Below are 20,540 nucleotides of genomic sequence, written 5' to 3'. Positions count from 1 at the left end.
TATGTGTTAAGAGATGATGACAATCAACACTGTGTGTTAGAAGGCTTATGTGTTACCATTACATAAAAAACAAAGTGATCAAACAATGTGAGAACAGTATATTATTCAGATAAATTTCAATGTCAAGTATAAGGTAGTAAAACTCTCCTTAGATATTAAATATTGATATTAAATATTGATAGTGGACTTAGAATTTGGACCCTACTAAAAGTTGTGTGGGTTAAGGTGAAGTTGAGGTGAGTGTGTGCATACACATGTGCACAGATGTTAAACAATAATGTAGTGGTCATTTCCAGGCCAATCGGAGCTAACCATCTCTTACAGTCTCTATGCTAACTAGTGTGCGAACACAAGGTTGCAGGAAATGAAACAGGTTGGATTTTGGCTACAGCAAGTGTTAAGCAGGCTGGCTTTATACTGATTTGGCGTTAGCTCACATTTTACTGAAAAGGTATATCTCTGCCTTTCCCTAACCCTCCGTTCACTCTAAGACGCAACAAAGCAACAGGTGAAGTTTAAATTCCTGTCACGACATGATAACACCAAATCCAAATGACTTACTTCTACCAGTCCTATGGCAAAAAGGTTTTTCTTATATCTATTCTTATATCTATGGTTTCATCTTTTCCTGACAAATATTATTATATGCAAAATGCAACATAGTAAAATAGATAAATTATACAGTACCCTGTGTATATTTTGTCTACATATTAGGAAGATTATTTAAAAAATAAAAAAGCTTGAAAGGATAGTGCTACAAGTGACACCAGTAGCAGTTTCTAAACTCCCACAGAAGACAAAGTGACTCGTGACTTTCTAGTGTGAACGCAGGTTAAAGGTCAGATTAAGATCCGGATAAGAGAATGATGAGATGGGAAGCTCCGATTTATACCAGAAAATATTTCTCATATGCACACACAAATACACACACATTCCTCCACCTAACATGACCGTGCCACACTGTGTTTGGGCAGTAATGATAAAACAAAGCCAGAACAACACGCTTCGCTTCAAAGGAATCTGCTCAGGCTTAGCCAAGAAATGGTGAAAAGAAAATATGGAGAGAGAATGTACTCTAAGAAATGATTGCTTCTTTTTGGATTGGGTGTAATTGCCATAGGAAGAGCTTTCTTTCAGAAAGCTGATGGGGTTATTCCAATCTGACCTTGTGGCGAAAGGGAAACTGAAGCTGATAAATACCTGGACAATGATACATTACACTCTTCAACTGTTCCCAAAGGGTCAGTGTAGAGAGCAGGATTTAAGAGACCCTGTTAGATCAAGATGAGGTGACAGAACGGATGCTAGAAATCAGGAGACTGCTAGATCAAATCCCCTTTTTTTAAATCTGTAATTTTACACTGGAGATATGAGGCTTGTTTTGTATCATACTATTGTCTTTCCACAAATATGTGCTGAGATATCTTCATAAACTTCAATCATCATTGCATACCAAACTTAGTAGGGCATCATTTCAGGCTGCAAATATTGTGTTTCATTTGCACTACATCACCCTGATGCCATCACACTTTGCACAAAATATTTTTGCACACTACTTATACATTTATTCTGTACATACAGTCAGGTCCATAAATATTGGGACAGTGACACAGTTTTGGTAATTTTGCCTCTGTACACCACCACAATGGATTTGAAATGAAGAAATCAAGATGTGACTGAAGTGTAGACTTTCAGCTTTAATTCAACGGCTTCAAGAAAAATACTGCATTAACCGTTTAGGAATTACAGCCATTTTTTTACAGAGTCCCTCCATTTTCACAGGCTCAAAAGTAATGGGACAATTGACTGATAAGCAGTTCCATGGCCAGCTGTGGCCTGTTTCCTCCTTATATCATGATAAATTAAGGAGATAAAAGGTCTGGAGGTGATTCCAAATGTTGAATTTGCATTTGGTAGCTGTTCATGGGAACTCTCAATATGCCGTCCAAAGAGGTGTTGATGCAAGTGAAGGAGGCCATCATTAGGCTGAAAAACCAAAACAGACCTATCAGAGAGATAGCAGAAACTTTAGGAGGGCCAAATCAACAATTTGGTACATTCTTAAAAAGAAGGAATGCACTGGCAACCTCAGCAACACCAAAAGGCCTGGGAGACCACAGAAAACAACTAAAGTGGATGATTGCAGAATTATTTTCTTATTGAAGAACAACCCCTTCACAACATCTAGCCAAGTCAGGAACACTCTGGAGGAGGTAGGCCTATCATTGTCAAAGTCAAGAGCCACAATCAAGAGCCACCTTCATGAATGTAAATACAAACGGTTTACCTCAAGATGCAAACCACTGGTAACACTCAAGAACACAAAGGCCAGATTAGACTTTGCTAAAAAAACCTCTAAAAAAAGCCTGACCAGTTCTGATGCAAGATTAACTTGTACCAGAATGATGGGAAGAGAAAAGTATGGAGAAGGAAAGGAAGGGCTCATGATCCAAAGTGTACCACATCATCCGTCAAACATGTGGAGGCAGCGTTATGGCATGGGCATGTTTGGCTGCCAATGGAACTGGGTCACTGGGGTTTATTGATGATGTGACTGTTGATAGAAGTAGCAGGATGAATTCTGAAGTGTACAGAGCTATACTTTCTGCTCAGATTCAGTCAAATGCTGCAAAACTGATAGGACAGCGCTTCACAGTACAGATGGATAACAACCCAAAACATACTGTGAAAGCAGCCCAAGAGCTTGGAAATTAAATGTTCTTAAATGGCCGAGTCAGTCACCTGACCTCAACCCAACTGAGCTGCTTTTCACTTACTGAAGACAAATCTGAAGGCAGAAAGACCCACAAACAAGCAGCAACTGAAGATGGCTGCAGTAAAGACCTGGCAAATCATCTCAAGGGAGGAAACTCAGCATTTGGTGATGTCCATGGGGTCCAGACTTCAGGTAGTCATTGACTGCAAAGGATTTACCTCCAAGTAATAAAATAATCCTAATATTTATGATTATATTAGTTTGTCCCATTACTTTTGAGCCTGTGAAAATGGAGGAACTCTGTAAAAAATGGCTGTAATTCCTAAACAGTTAATGCAATATTTTTGTTAAACCCCTTGAATTAAAGCTGAAAGTCTACGCTTCAGTCACATCTTGACTGCTTCATTTCAAATCCACTGTGGTGGTGTACAGAGGCAAAATTACCAAAACTGTGTCACTGTCCCAATATTTATGGACCTGACTGTATGTATTTTCCCATTAAATATTTTTTTAATTTAATCTTGTATGCAACAGCTTGATGGGAAACTGCACACTGAATCTCATTGTACAATAAATAAAGGTATGTGTATTTGTATTAAGCTACATAACATTTTTTTTTTTAAATTAAATAATTTTATAAAATAGCAAAGCTAAAAAATGGGACTGTATTATCCCATTAAGACTATAAGATAAGACTAAGCCTCCCAAAGTCAGTAGGTGGAACTGTACCAAAAAGCTGTAAGTTATGCCAATGATAATTCTATGTTTAACTTAAGTTTGTAAATATGTATACATGAACTATCTCTGCTATTTTACAAAATGATTTTGGGTGAGACTTCCTCAATTTTGTAACTACATAAGCCGTCATTGCTCCAGTGCAAAATTAAAGAGGAAAACATAAACATGTCTTGGCTGATCCACTACATTAGCACAAGTACAAAATTGCATTTTTTGCCAGACCATTCAGTATGAATATACTGGTTTTTTTTTGTAATAATGTTTATTAATGAGCTTCTCTGCTGGTTTGGTTTGTGGCACGGGTTATAGGCCTGATTATTTCCTGAATGAATGCTGTTATAACTAAATCCACTATTGTGCACATACAGAACTGCTTTGTTTCACATTACTGCTCCAGACCAGACCAAATGTGTTCACACCACAGTTAATCAAAAGCATGCGGTTACTGCTATGCTACCCACCACAAACCGCTTTTGTGTGGAAAAAAATCCATTACCTGAGAGCTCAGCACACCCTTTGCACCACTTTACCCAAACACACATACACATACAAACCCACCTACCTAAAGAGCAACTTCACCATCCTGACAGCTAGAGAGAACTTTAAAGATAGCAAACTTTCTGATCACACTCTCAGAACAGTTTGAGCTGATCACTTTTCTCCAATTAATATATTTTATATTGGAGAAAGTGACTAACCTCATTCAGTTTAAAGTCACCCAAAACCTGGTATGAAGACCAAACTGCTTTATGCTTTATGTTGTGCTGCATTTCCATATTAGCTCATCATAAGCTTTTTTTTTTTTTTTTGACAAAATAATACTTGCCTTTCATATATTAAATATTGTGTCAGATTTTCCAACTAAAAGACTGCAGCAAATCTGCTGCAGAGACAATATTCAGCCTTTGTCCTGTCAATTTTAATCATTAAAAAATTTTTGTAAGGTTTCCGGTGACTTTAAGAGTTATGTTTTAAAATGATGAATGCAGAAGAAAAAAAAATTACTGTGCAAGTGCTTAAAATCCCACACCCTTTGAGTCAACACCCAAGTTACCGGGTCAAGTTATCACATGTATATGTAGGCACGTGCTGATATTATCAAATATCACAATAACAATATCTGTTTATGAAATTTTAACTCAGTTGAATCCTAAAATGTATTTTCAAGTCTATATATAGTTTACTTTTAAGTAGTCACTGACCAAACTACCAGGCACTACCAGTCAAAAATTTGGACACACCTGCTCATAGAAGAGTTTTCTTCATTTTTACTATTTTTTACTGTTTCAGTAATAATAAGGAAAATGATAACATTCAATATTCAATCAATATTCAATCATTAATATTCAATCTAGTGGGTCCAACGTTTTGACTGGTACTAGATATGGCTGGTTTAGTAATAATATCTTAAAGTCATCTCCAGAGTTGTATGCTATAAATGCTTAAAAAATATAATGTGTGAGTCTTACACTAAATAATAATCTAATTATTTATAAACTAAAAAAATAATTTACTAAACAATAAATAAATAAGTTGCTATGGTATAAAAGAAATAAAACACATTACTATTATTGGAAAATGATCAACTTTGGGGTGATAATACCTCCAGTTTGCATCAGGCCACATCACACCACCCCACTGTTGATTATTTTCCTATAACCTCCAGCCTCATCATGGTTTATTCCTTACTTAATAAGGCTTGTTTCTTGGACCTTATCCTGCTCAGCTCAGCTCTGGATTACATTTATAACTTGTAGGCCTTGCCCACCATTGCCTGTCTAGTCACTATGAATATCAGACTGATCTTTATAAACATGCTTTGAGCACACACTCACATCCTGCACCTCATTCCCACATCTGCTTGCTACATACTATTATTTTGTATAAATAAATATCAGCACATGCCTATGCACATATTTGAAAACACAGCTGCTGATTTCAGATCAGGTTTGGCATCCAACAAACACGCTGAAATCACGACATGCAGTGGGTTTCACTCAGTGGAACAATTGACATTCCTAACTAAAGAAGAAACATGTGACACTGTGTTAGAGTGGATCAGACTATGGTTTAGTGCCGCTAGTGACTTTTAGCTCCCTTTCCCAGAAGACACCAGTGAGGATGTACGTGATGGGTCAATATGTCTGGGTTACACACAGAAAGGATGCACGAACACACACCCACGCGTCCATGCACAAGCATGCGTCTTACATGAGAAACACTTGGGAAGAGCCCTGGATTTTGACATCACACACGTAGAGACCTTCTTACAATGGCTAGGGGTGACTGGGGAACAGAGAACCGAACACGGTCAGTGATCTCTTCTTGTGCTCAAATGCTGGCATTCAAAATCCGATTTTTACGACTCAGATGTGCAGAAACACACAGACACAAGCAAATACACACTCGCACCTGGGAAAAGGACAAATACGCTCAGTTGCCGAGGTCAGCAATATTGAGCTACCCAATTTTTTTGTAATCATTTTCGTAATCAAGTGTGACATTCAATTACTTTGTACAGGAAGAGAATGTCTGTTATACCTGAAGACTCATAATCATTACAAATGTGGCCAAGTGGGAGAAACTGGGAATGATTTTATACACACATTCTTCGACCCTCCTACTATTATGATTTACAATTTCATACAATTTGCACTCAGTATTTTCAGATTCACACACTTCAAGATGGCTGGTTTTCCCCACATGCTTCTTCTGCTCTGTAGAGAAATTGCACACTGTGTATTTATTTATGCTTTCCAATGCATTTATTAGATTTGCTGCATTTGCTGTTTGTGCAGTTTTCTTCCCTTATACTGTCACAGTCTGTAGTCACACACGCTAAACCACTGCAATGTGTATTACTTGAAATGGGATCAATTATCTGATGTATGAAAAATAAATTAAAAGTAGCCTGTTGTGATGTGATGTGGTAAACTGCATTAAAAGACAAGCTTGAGCTCACAAATGGTGCCGGTATCTAAGATTACACCCTCATGAGCTCCAATCCTGACAGTGACATAGCTATTTGTGGCTGGGAATAGAAAGCATAATTGCTCTCTGGGTGGGAAGCATGACCTTTCTTCTCTCAGAGCAATGCTAGAATTATTGCCACCCTTGAGAATGTGTCCCGTAAGTCCAGCATCCTAGGAGAAAAATAAAAACCAGCAGAGCAAAAGCTTTTATTTACAGAACTTGCTCAATATGTCCACCATTTTTCTCAATACACAAATTTAGACATAATATCCAGTCAATAAAGACACAGTTAATGATGTCAGGAGTAATGGTGTAACATGCCTCAATAATGTGCTGACGCAAATGTTGATGCCACATGCCTTAATTTCTCTGCATATACCTACGCTTTCAAATTGACTAGAATTATATGGATTTGTTCTTCCTTGCTCAGATATAGCATGGTCTGTAGAAATAATAAATATACATTAATCCTATGTTATAAGCTTATTAACAACAAAGACATTTTTCATAATCTCTTTTACCCATCATTATCAAAGGTGCCAATAATTCTGGAGTTAACTGTATATATGTAGACAGACGGGATAACACCTGGCACTCTGGGACTTGCTAAGACAGAATGATCATTTTGGTGTTGGAAAAAGAGGCACTGAAAAAAAGGAGAGCACAGAAATGAGTCCATGTTTTGGTACAACACCAGTTGGCACCTGTTTTATTGCTGAAATGGCAACGGTGCTGATTTATGAAGATCTGTGTGGGATTTAGTAAATTTCACACAGCTGGGTGCCAAATAGTTGTATAGTGAATGAAGGATTTATGATTCTGTACCACAGGAATGGGATACTACGATGCAAAAAACAGATCTAATGCCTTTTAAGTGAATGTAAATTTTTTTTTTTTCAGATTTGTTTTTAAGATTCTTTTATTATTTTTGCCAGACCACCAAGTGGGCCAGCCCAGAAATCTCACATTTAATCAGTTACCAATTGACTGTTACTCTACTGCTGAAACAAGCTGTGTCTGAAATCTCTCACTCACTTGTTCACTATTTGCAATACAATGTTCACTATATAGTAGGCAGCAATAAGGTATAATTGAGAGTGCACCAGAAACATGTCATTGTGACCCGCTGTCACATGAACAAACTGAACATTAGAAATTAGCTGGCAAACCCAGACCACTGTAAAACCATTAAACATGCTGCCCAGTCATATGGTCCCAGAAATCTAACTAACTATTAAAAAAAATTGTAGCTAACATAATATAATAACATACGGCAAGCTAGCTATGCAGGTAAGTGCATTATTCCAGACTAAAGGAAACAAACAAATATATTATACTTTTCTAACGAGGTTTCCAATTGGGCCAATAAGTTGGCTACGTGATGTCGTGTTCGGTCCTCATCTGAGTCTAGCTAGCATCTTTACTTTCTCTAAATATGTTTAACCACAAAATGACTGCATCTAGTAAGCAGAAGCGTTATATGACATCATGTAGTCTTGAGATGTTTTCTGAATTGTCTTGGATTTGTCTCAGATTATTGGCATCTGTAGGTGTACTTGTCTAGGGCCTTGGACATTGGTCTTGCTAAATATGGTCTTGTTCTCAACCAAGAGCATGTAAAAATCAGTTTGACAAGTTTGGCTGGCAAGTTTGACAAGAAGTAATTTCTTCTTCTAGAAAACATTGCTGGGGCAATACACAACTTAGGCCAAATAGCTGAAGTAAAGGATTGGCCCAAGATAGTTAGCTAATAGCAAGGTTTTTGATGGTTTTCAGTCTTGATTCAGTCTTGGCCCTTAAGACTGTGTTGGCGTGATCTCGGCTAACTATAGCCCTATGCTATAGTTACAGCATCTTCATGAAGCCCATTAAGTTTAAACATAGCTGTATGACAAATAAAAACTTTAGTTCTGCAAAAAATATCTAGAAAGTATTTTTTTTTCCAGGTTGCTGAGCCTACTTGTTTGATGGGCAACTACAAACAAACAAAAAAACAAAATCTACCCCAGGTGCCCTAGGTAGTGATTTGTCAATCCCTGATTAGTTTTACACTGGATTCATGGTGCACTCTGTGTAATAATGTAATGAACTACTTTTGGAATATAATTTGTCCAGTGAGAATACAGCCTACACCACAAACTAGCTGACACCTAAATACATTATATTGTGCATAGGGAATGAATTCAGACATGTCAACGGATGGAGTCCTGAAGAAAAGGGGCTTTTGACTCTCATGAGGGCGGAAACGACTATATAAATAAAGATTAAAGCACACAGCTATTTAATTAGCAGTTCCTCCATTTGAGATTTCATTAAGAAAAAAGAGACCACAGTCTTTCTGTTTTCTAGTCGCTCATGCTTTCAAGATTGGTGATTTTGCTGGGTTAAATTTCCCCTAGATGAACTCGGCATGAAGCTAATTTCTACCAGACTGCTACCAGAAGTGAATTCCTTTTATGCATTCCCACGTCCTTTCCCATTCAAGTGATTTGTTTTTCACATTTGCATTCAGGCTGACTGCTCCTGGGTTGTTATAGCCTAAGCGAGTAGCCTAAATGATGCAATTGAAAACAGTTGCTTTGTTTCTTGTGTTTACTAAAAAGGACTTGAAGCCTTTAGGTTTGCCTTTAGGCTTCTGGACACTTTTTTTGAAAAGCAAGTGAGATTGGCAGTAAGGACATCTTTCTGTTTAACTCTGCTGGAAGGTCATGTGGGTTCAGCAGCTGCCAGAGAGAAAGACACAGAAACACTTTAACTATGTATAAATACAGATATCTCGGAATGCAAGGGAAACCATGCACACACACATACACACACACACACACACACACACACACACACAAACATCAACAGATGCAGACAACCAATTCCAACATCTTTCAAGTCTCGTGTGCAAACTAATGCCAACTAAAAAAGAGATCAGACAACAGACATCAGACAAAAAGATGTCACAAATGACAACACCATACACTCATATCAACTGATATAAGAAAGAATCATTGCCGTATAACCTGTATTATGCCATTGTATGCCTCTTACCCATGCCACTGCTGTGATTGAAGTCTCCTTTGACAATTTTGCAGGACTTGCCATCTCCGTTACACACTCCACAGCGGTCCTCTTTGGCTGAGGAGCCGATAATACCGTCACAGCCGATTTTCTGAAGCAAAATAAACGTTCGATTACAAAACATTTAGAATGGTAGAATTAGCATTCTGACACTATGTTCACGCTAGTGAGGTAAACAGAGTGACTACTGAGTAGCAGCGAGTAGCAGTGAGTAGCAGTTCTCGCAATAGTAACCAATACAGAAGAACAATACATTGTTAATCCTTACTGCGATACTGGCTTTTGAAACACTTATCTCAGAAGCCTGAAATATGCAAATGAGCCTCCGTCAAAAAATTTGTTACTGTGTTCTATTTGCATGTTGAGTAATAGTAGATCATACACCAATATTTAAATATGACCTAATGATTATTATATAGTGCTGCCTCACTATTAGCTAACCAACATTAACTGAATTAGCCTTAAGCACTATACACTTAAGGGAAGTTCATATTTCGTCGTCTGTGAATCTGCAAATGTGCTGTCACCTGTAAACATAATCGCGCCTAATGTGAATGCATGCACTAGGGGGCAGTGTTGCATGTGTGTGAAAATGTGAATAAGTCTGCTCCTGAGCCAGCTTGAGCTTAAGGTCAAGATGTGCATCAAGACAAGGGTCCCCTGGAACCCAACAATAAAGTCATGGGAATGGGTGTTTTTTACCCTCACGTGGACGGACACATTTGATGTGGCGGGACAAAAAAGGCCACGTGATCAACAAGGGATCATCCTAGATGCAGCACGGTACTACGCGATGCATTAGTGCTTTATCATGGTCAAGGTTGGTGTGATTTAAGTTATTAATTTTTTTATATTTTAGTTAATCGAACTAACTGGGTTCATTAGAAAATATTGTAAGTAGGCACAAACAAAAATAATAATTGCGGGGTGGCTGGGATTGGTCAAATTTTCTGCAGGAACAAGATAGCCCTGCGAACTCCATTTGTTTTCTTGGCAGCAAGATTTGTTGTCTTGGCAACAAGTCTGACAACAGTTTCAACGAAATAATCGAGGATCATGTCAAATAGTCAAAAATTCAATCTAACTCAGTAATTCACATCTGAAGAACATGATCCAGGACAACCTATAATCCCAGCTGCTTCTCAGTCCAGCTGTATCTCTGGCTAGACTTCCCGGCTCTCTGGTCTACTATCCACCAGCTCAGTCAATTAAGCTCACCTGGGTCTCGTTACTCTGCATGTATATAAACCATGTTACTGCAAAGTCTCGCTATTGTCTCAGTTTGTAATAACAAGCCTTCAGCGCTTTTATACAGCACCTATAATTACTGGCTACTTGCCTGCTTACTTGCTTGGGCCTCTTAGATTTCTTAAATAGCTTGCTTTGGAGATTTTGACCTTTTGCGATATAATAATATAGCATTTTGCATATACGTTCCTTCCACAGTACCCCAGTACACTACATCAGGGATGTAAACTAACATGAATATGTGATTTGGAGATGTACTATTTGTTTCTGAACTTGAGCTGAACTGTCAGAGCCATAATTCAAAATACCATTCTGACAGTGCTGGCATTTGTATCTCTGTTCTTTAAATATCTTCCAGAAAAAGATATGTCTATGAAATTTGTAAATGACATGTCTATGTAATTATGGGATAAACAGATAAGAAAACTAAAAAGTAGATGGCACAGTAAGGCAGATGCATGGAGTCATTAGGTGAGTGGGAAAGCAAAGCGGAAAAGATCAGTTTTGAATTGCGTTTTAAATTGGGTAAGGGAGGTGCAGGCATGGAGATGGAGAGGAAGAGTACAATACATTTTTAACCCTGTCCATTTCCATGTTAGTGGACGGAGACTGAGCCAAACATCTAAGTTATATACTAAGTTTCTAAGTACTGGAATAGCAAGGTCAATTCTTTTGTTTTTGCTATACACTGAAGACATCTAGATTTGAGATCAAAAGATGAATGAGACAGTACACCGATCAGCCATAGGTGAAGTGAATAACATTGTTTATCTCGTTACAATGGCACCTGTCAAGGGGTGGGATATATTAGGCAGCAAGTGAATACTTCTTTAAGTTGATGTGTTGGAAGCAGAAAAAATGTGCAAGCGTAAGGATCTGAGCAACTTTAACAAGGGCCAAATTGTGATGGCTAGACAACTGGGTCAGAGTATATCCAAAACGGCAGGTCTTGTGGTGTGTTACCAGTATGCAGTGGTTAGCACCTACCAAAAGTGATCTAAGGAAGGACGACCGGTAAAGCAGCAACAGGGTCATGGGTGCCCAAGGCTCACTGATGTGCATGGGGAGGGAGGGTTAATGCTGGCTATGAAAGAAAGGTGTCAGAACAGACAGGGCTGCGTAGCCCAGACAGGTCAGAGTGCCCATGCTGACCCCTGTCCACTGCCGAGGCGCCTACAATGGGCATGTGAGCATCAGAACTGGACCATGGAGCAATGGAAGAAGGGGGCCTGGTCTGATGAATCACGTTTTCTTTTACATCATGTGGATGGCCAGGTGTGTGTGTGCGTCGCTTACCTGGGGAAGAGATGGCACCAGGATGCACTATGGGAAGAAGGTCAGATTGGAATTCATAAGTAAATAAAGAGATGAGCCACAAAAGTTCTGGAACCAAGAACCTCTACCAAAGTGAAGGAAAGGCCAAAGTGTGGAGAAAGCAAGGATCTGCTCATGATCCAAAACACAGGAGCTCATCATTCAAGCACGGTGGTATTAGTGTCATGGTTTGGGCTTGCATGGCTGCTTATGGAATGGGCTCACTAACCTTTATTGATGATGTAACTCATGATTGTAGCAGCAGAATCCTGAATCCATTCTGTCTGCCAATTTACAGAGAAATGCATCCAATCTAATTGGGAGGAACTTCATCAAGCAGCAAGACAATGACCCAAAATACACTGCCAACACAACAAAGGACTTCATCAGGGGAAAAAAGTGGAAGGTTTTAGACTGGCCAATTCAATGTATTTCACCTCCTGAAGAGGAGACCGAAAGGAGAAAGCCCCAACACAAACAACAACTGAAAGAAGCCTGGAAAAGTGACACGAAAGAAGAACGCAACAGTTTGGTGATGTCAGTGAGTCACCTGCTTGGTGCAGTTATTGCAAGCAAGGGATATACAACCAAATATCAAGTTGTATTTACTTTAAGACTATCTGTTCCAATACCTTTGCTCACCAAAAAATTAGATAGTCTGCCACCAAAGGTGCCATGTTCTAAGTTGATTAACACATCTAGATGTAAATGTCAGAAAATGAAAGCTGAAATTCTGATCTATCATCTCATATTCATCTTTTGATCTCAAACTCAAATGTCTTCAGTGTATAGCAAAAACAATAGAGTTGGCCTTGCTGTTACAATAATTTCAGTGGGAACTGTATACAGTCATTGGGACAGCCACATGACAAAGTTCTGTCTCATATGGTGCAGAGCCTACAGGAAAGGATAGAGTCCTCCAGATGTACTTAAATACCAAAAGAAGTATTTTTTACTGTATTTGGAAACAAACGGGGGCCAGTGTAACTTTTTAAGCATGGGGGTGATGTCATACTTTTTGAGATCACTTTCGGATTCAAGACTGTTTCCAAATCTATATGTTTGTGACAGCTTGAACTTTTTCTCTACTCCACCAAAAGACAACAATAAGGTGAAAGTCTGTTGTTCCTGAAAGTCTGATGCCCCTTTATTTTCATATAATGACAAAAAGGTGCAGTGAAGGTCCCTCTTCTCTGCTAAAGTTTCAGTTATTGCTTAAATGTGTCATAAACGTCATGTCATTGGATTGCTAATAGGGATTATAGAGATGATCTCCGATCTCTTACATCATGAATGAAATGGGATACTATAAACAAGAGCTCAACCCAGTTCTCTCTAACACACTGATACACACACACACACACACACACAGACACACAGAGAGAGAGAGAGAGAGAGGGCTCATAAGTGGTTGTATAACCTTCTGTAAAACATCCAACATTTCCAAAGTGTGCGAATCAGCTGGATCGAAACAGACAGAGAAGGAAAAAAGAGAAAGCAGCCCAAAGTGCAGGATGCAGCTGAAGTGTGCACTCATTTTAAAGCACTAAAGAACAAAGTCCTAAGCTGGGAGTGCAGATGGATTTGTAACACACCCAGACTACAGACTAGAGACTGAGCCTTTGAAATGACCTCACAGGGGGTTTTCCGCATGTGCTAATGTGTTAAACATGAGAGAGAGAGAGAGAGAGAGAGAGAGAGAAAGAGAGAGAGATGCAAGCTACTTAGTGACTGACTGGAATCTGGAAGTAATTTCATGAAAGTGCAGTCAGAGTAAAAAGAGAGAATCCAACACATGTTCATGTGTCTTATACCTTTTTGTTTATGTGACTGAATCTGGCTGTGACCTTTACTGTGTGTGTGTGTGTGTGTGTGTGTGTTTAGGACCAAAGAAGTCCTTTGGTAGACATCTGTTGGTAGAGCTAAATGTCCTTTTGGTAGAATAAATGTCATTCAGACTAAATGTTCATTGCTACAGCTAAATGCCCTTTGGTAGACTAAATGTCCTCTGATGGATTAAATATCCTTTGGTAGAGCTAAATGTCCTTTCGGTAGACTAACCGTCCTTTCGGTAGAGCTAAATGTCCTTTGATGGACTAAATGTCCCTTGATAGAGCTAACTGTCCTTTGGTAGACTGAATGTCTTTTGGTAGAGCTAAATGTCAAATGTCAAAGGTTAAGTGTTTTAACAAAAACTGCAGTTTTTAAAAAAAAAAAAAAAAAAACCCTAAGAACTAAATATTTCCTTTTGGTTACTGCGGTTAAGGTTAGGGTTAGATTTGAGAAGGCATAGCATTAATTAGCTACAGTAATCATTAAAAGAGATAAGAGATAGTAAGATAGAAAACCGTGTGTGCTTGTGTGTGTGTGTGTGTGTGTGTGTGTGTGTGTGTGTGTGCGCGCACACTGTCCATGATCATGAGTGTTTATGCACCTTTTTGTTTGCAACTAAACCTGTGACTTGTGAAACTGTGACCTTGTGTCTGTGTGCCTATAAGTGTGTGTGCAAGTGTGTGTGTGTGTCCTTATTTACAATAATGCTAGCTACCAAACATCCATTAATATTACCTGATATAACACTGTAAAAGTACCAAATTGCTTCTCTGCCAGCAAGACATGATAGGGAGTGCTATTATTGGCATATATTCAACTTTGGAGTGGTAATTGTATCACACCACCCCATCACTGATTATTTTCCTACAACAGCATGCACCATTATGTTTTATTCCTTATATAAATGAGTATAATTTGTATACTATGGTCCTCTATGTAATACTGTTTGTACTTCCACATCTGTCTGACCTAGAACATGTGTTTGGTGTATGTGTGTGTGTGTGTGTGTGTGTGTGTGGTGCCTAATTGTGTGTGTATGTGTGTGTGTGTATGTGAGTAAGTGAGTGAGTGTTGTCTCAGCATGTGGACTGGCTACATTGAAAACATCTGTCTGTATCTTCACCCTTAAGGATTCTTTTCTCTCTCTTTTCTTTTCCTCTAAGTCTCTCTACCAAGTTTTATGAATGTAGTGAAGACATGACACAGTGAGAAACAGATAACAGATGAAAGCCTGTGTGCATGTGTGTGTGTGTGTGTGTGTGTGTGTGCATGTGTGTGTGTGTGTGTGGGTGTGCACGTGCATGTGAGAGAGACAGAGAGAAAGAGAGAGAGAGAGAGAGAGAGAGAGAGAGAGGAGCAGAAAGCATGCAAGAATTCAGTATTGCTGTACTACAGCCAAACCTGACTGGACAGGCAGAGACAAACATATCCATTGTTAACAAATGAAGCATCAGTGGAGGATAGTTTACACACAACACACACGCACACACACACACACACACACACAAATACTGAGTCAGCAGGGATTCAGCTGTGGAGAGAGAAAGCTCTGTGTGTGTGTGTGTGTGTGTGAGATTGTGTGATTGTATCTGCCCTATTTAAAAGCCAGCAGTGATTAACTGAACCTCTTATCATCACAAATAGAGCATCTTGAGTGCAGCTGTATGACAGTTATCACACTGAAATCCGTTTTAATTGAGATTAATGGATTTCCTACCAAAAGAAAAAATGCTAATGTTGATTGTTGCAGTGTTAAACGAATTGTTCATTAAAAAATGAACATAAAAACTTAGAATTGTAACAAATTCTATAAATTAAGCCATTTAGTCAAGATATGTTTTGATTAGGTTTGCTTCTTTGGTTTTGCACTAATGTAAGGAACCCTATTGCTACCAGTTTAGCACTGGCAGGAGCTTCAAAGAGTAATAAAACCAAAATAGCATGTCAGTAATGTTCATATATCACATAATCAACCATTGGTTAATTTGGTAAAATAAAAAAGATAAAATTATGCATAATACAATAAACAAAAAAGAAATCTCGATCTTACACAATCTAAAAAGTACAGTACCTGACACCTCCCGTGTACACACAAGTCACTCTCGTAGGGTCCACAAGGCGTCCCGTCTAACACACGCTCAGCCATCAGCACCGGTGCATCCCTGCCCACCGGCGTACAGTACAGCGCACACGGCTTCTCTGAGAAAACAAACATACAATCATCATTTATATACTGTAGGGTTCAAAATCTGCGACCACTACTGAAAATGCATCTATTTTGCATTCTTTACAATTACAATATTAATATTTTGTATTACCAATTATATTATCAGCAATAACTTGAGCAGAATGTAGAATCTTTACATGAATTTCAGGATTTCTTAATTTAGAATGTCCCCCTTTGGCATTAATGACAGTTTGTATAAATAGTGACAATCCATGTTAGATCAATCCCATCATCTGAAATGAAAGAATGGTACTCAAGGAAAATCTGACCTTTTGTAGAGAGGATTTTAAATAGTGACCTAGAAATAATGTGGAACATTTAATACTGATATATTCAATATATTGAAGATTTCCCTTCTTTGTTTTAAATTTTTCAAAAATGAAAACTTTCCAGTTTTAAAAATTTTTCAAATTTTAAATGAAAAAAAAAAAAAAAAAAAAAAAATTTACAATGCGGTCTCAGACTTTTGGACCCCACTGTATATAACTTACAACATTAGAACTAAATATATGAAGAGATGGGCATGTATTTATGGAGAAGGGCTGAGTAGAACTGTAGTCAAGACCACCATGGTCAAATCCAAGACAAGTTCAAGACCAGGACTGGCCAAGTCTTAAGTGGGGTTGTCAAGTCAAGTCAAGACTGAGTCCAAACGAAAGTGAGACAGAGTCAAGATCCACACAGAAAACCAACAAATCCTTTTCAAGGACAAGCCTTTGCTTCAACTAGCTGGATTCATTTGTACATCGTGCCAGTGAGTAGGCTGTGTTTCCTAGAAGAAGGAATTACTCTGTGTCAAACTTTCTGCATGCGAAAAGAAAAGACAACACAAACATTGTTTTTAAAACTCGTTTGAAACTAAGATCAATCGAGACCAATGCCCAAGAATCTACAGTCTAGGCAAGAACAAAGTCAGGCCCATTTTTTACTTCGTACCATTCTATGCATTTTTTTATTTCTGGCCACTAGTAATGCTATTGGTTTTGGTTCCACAAAAGTAAAAAAAAACTCACTTAAAGCCATTTGTTAATAGCAAATACGGCAAAAACTGAGTTTTATTTTAAGTTAGATAGGCTAGCCCAATTTTATCTGCTGGGCCTGGAAGCTTTGCCTCTGAGATTCTTTGCATTTATGACAAAATATCCTATCACTATACATTTCTAGGATACAGGATATATTGTGATATACATATACCAACTGCCAGCAAAAGAGAAGTGTTGCATTTAAATTTTTTTTTTAAAAAAACAATGAAATAATTTTGTCTACAATGTCTACAAAAATAAACTAATTTAAAGTGCAAAGGATGAAACTAATAATTTTAATAAATAAAAACTACACTTAAAGGTTCAATATAAAATGGTAACATAAAATCAGCTGCTTCCAATTAGAGTTTGCAAATGCTATTTAAAAAATACTACAATACCTGTAATATCACCAAAAAATGTATTGTGATATCTCAATATTACACTGTCATATTTCCCAGCCCTAAATTGCACTTTTATGCTAAATGGGCAACCAGCAAGTTTATTTATAACTTAAGTCAAGTTCAAGTACAAAAATGTCAAACCTAGCATTTAGTAAACATAGTAAATTGTAACTAAAATGACTAAAACAGCTGAAAGTAGTGCAATGGCAAATAAGGTATCCCACATTTTTCTTACTACCTCAGTTAAGCTCATAGCTTGTTCATTTGCATTTGTTTGTATTTGTAATTGCAAAACTGCTAAACGAACAGCAACTGCCAAATGAAACTGGTGGCAGCAAGGGGAGGTTTTACTGCTTAGTCCATCTGTTCATTCTGAATTGTTTTGAACCTCAACCTGCTGTGGCTACTGGTTATGTGAGGGCGAACTTAAAAAATCAGGGACTGCCTCTCTGACAGGTGCACTCGTCTTATTTCATGTGCTTTCCTGAGGAGAAGATGAAAGCATGTCCAAACAGGCGTAATGGATGTGAGTGGTTCTTGAACATACAGACCGTTGGTTTTAATATGCAGGTTTGATAAAATAACAGAAATAAGAAAACAGAACAGGACAGCAATGGCGTGTACGTTAAATCTGGGGCAACAAAGGATGAACAGTGACCAGAAGGTTGTGAGTACAAATCCCAAGACTGCCAGAAGGCCACTGTTGCCTCAAGCAAAGCCGTTAATCCTCAACAGCTCAGCTCTGTGCACAGAGGATTCTGACTCAGTTGTAAATAGAGGAGACTGCATTTAGGGGTCTCAGGTTCATTTTGGCTTTAGAAGATGAGGAAAAATAATACAGACAAACTTGGGGACCATCAAAAGAACCTCATAAGTGTGTGTGGGCTTGTTTTTATATATTGGTGGAGAAAAATGTCCCCACAAAGTTAGGAATATCTAATAGTGGGTGACCTTGTGGAGAGTTTTGCCAGGACCCCACAAGGAAAACTGTCTATTTACAAAAACTAAAAAAGCTTTTCTTTTGGTTACAGAGGTTATGGTTAGATTCAGTTATAGCAGCATTAATTAGCTGCATTAATATTTATGTCAGTGGAAGGTCCTCACAAGGATAGTAATACAAGTAAGTGTGTGTGTGTGTGTGTGTGTGTGTGTGTGTGTGTGTGTGTGTGTGTGTGTGTGTGTGTGTGTGTGTGAGAAGGAGTGGCATTTTAAATAAACATTTTCTTCCTCATCCTGTTATGAGAAACCTGGGTCGCGTGTGAAAATTGACATTTGGTGGGCAGCTGTAATAATTTCCTCCAGTGAAATTCAGCCAGATCAAAATGTGATTAAACATGCTGCAGAGCAAAGCATTAAAGCAAAAATGAATATAATTTGAGAAATGTAAATAAAAAAGCCTCTGTAGAATGCTAGAGTCCTTTTCACATAACAACAAAAGTCTGATGTATGTTGTGGGAGTTACCAAACGTGTGTTTCACAGCTTTATCATTTTCAAGTTGCAATATTTTGAAGCTTCAACAGGAAAAGTGTAACTTCCCCTGCATTCCATTCAAGAGGAAGCAGACTAGTTTGGCAGCTTTTTTTGGGTTTAAGCTTTTTCTTCAGTTCTGAAGACAGAATAAGGATTATAGAAAATCCCCATGGGATGCCTACAGGAATTCATGGGTTATCAGTAAAAGTTGAAAAGATAAACAAGGTTCCCCCATGAGCTGTTGTAGGACATTCATAGGAAACCATGGGGTATATATGGGACCCCATGAAAATTCATGGTACTCTCACAAAGCCTTCCATAAAAGATACCTACAGTCCAGAATGTCTTTGGTGCACATGGCACCCCCATAAAATTTACATAACACCCACACAAAGCCCTAGGACTTCCATGAAAGGTTACAGGTACAGGTTAAGAGTTTCAGTTAATGTTCACATCAAACATCAGAATGGGGAAAAATGTGATCTCAGTGACTTTAACTGTGGCATGGTTGTTGGTGCCAGACTGGCTGGTTTAAGTATTTCAGATACTGCTGATCTCTTGGGAGTTTCACGTACAACAGCCACAAGAGTTTACACAGAATGGTGCAAAAAACAAGAAACATCCAGTGACTGGCAGGTCTAAGGATATAAATGACTTGCTGATGAGAGCAGTTAGGGTCAGACTGGTTCAAGCTGACAGGAAGGTAACTCAAATAAGCACTACAGTACTACAACTACGGTAGCTCAAATACCACTCTTTATAACCGTGGTGAGCAGAAATCAACTCAGAATGCATAGCACAATAAACCTGAAGGCAAATGAGCTACAACAGCAGAAGACAGAACTGAGCTCCACTCCTGTCAGCCAAGAACAGGAATCTGATAGAGCACTGTCTCAAAGAAACTGGACAGCTGAAGATTGGAAAAAATGTGGACTGGTCCCAATTAAAATCCCACATTCAATCAATGGCAATACACTATGGGATGCAATTAAATGTTGGGAACGATAATGGAAATCTCATGGGAATAAACCATAAGGGCTATTTTGGACAAATCTGAAGGATTATTGCATGTGCCAGTAGAGAAAGCAGCAGGTAATATACAGTATAAATGACACATGACATCATATTTGTGGGACTTCGTTGCGTGCCAGCTGTAAACAGTTGTTAATGATATTATCCGAGAACATTTAATCATGATAGTCCTGAAACATGAGATTTATTCTGGCCCATGGATTTGTCCCAAATTGTTTCTCTAACCCTCCTTTACATGAAAGATACAATGCAAGATACAAGATAAAATTCCTGACAAATGAAGGTTTATATTATATGGGCTTATGGCCTTAGGTGATGCAATGTTTGTGTTGTTTGGTTAGTTATACGGAAAAAATAATGAAAGTAGGAGGAAAGTTGTAGCTTGTGTCTGACACATATAATCTACAGCAGTCCCTGGACACTGGGAGGGACTCAAACCAACAATCACACATGAAAAACAGTGACACGTATATGTGTGTGAGCACTACGTATT

The 20,540-nt window shown here is 38.3% G+C and overlaps 1 protein-coding gene across 2 annotated transcripts in view; it reads right to left on the bottom strand.

The window, feature by feature from the left end:
* adamts17 (ADAM metallopeptidase with thrombospondin type 1 motif, 17) overlaps positions 1-20,540 on the bottom strand; it is a 150,653-nt gene that overhangs the window by 44,982 nt on the left and 85,131 nt on the right. The window contains exons 14-16 of one of the 2 annotated variants that reach the window (XM_034308734.2): positions 15,963-16,090; positions 9,467-9,587; positions 5,666-5,740 (exon numbers count right to left, since the gene is read on the bottom strand). In XM_034308734.2, the coding sequence (XP_034164625.2) occupies positions 5,666-5,740; positions 9,467-9,587; positions 15,963-16,090 (324 nt within the window). The remainder of the gene's footprint in view (positions 1-5,665; positions 5,741-9,466; positions 9,588-15,962; positions 16,091-20,540) is intronic. The other variant, XM_034308735.2, reaches the window with a different exon arrangement.

This window comes from Pangasianodon hypophthalmus, chromosome 11 (genome assembly GCF_027358585.1).
Source record: "Pangasianodon hypophthalmus isolate fPanHyp1 chromosome 11, fPanHyp1.pri, whole genome shotgun sequence".
NCBI lineage: Eukaryota > Metazoa > Chordata > Actinopteri > Siluriformes > Pangasiidae > Pangasianodon > Pangasianodon hypophthalmus.
This window is presented reverse-complemented; position numbering and strand designations above follow the sequence as displayed.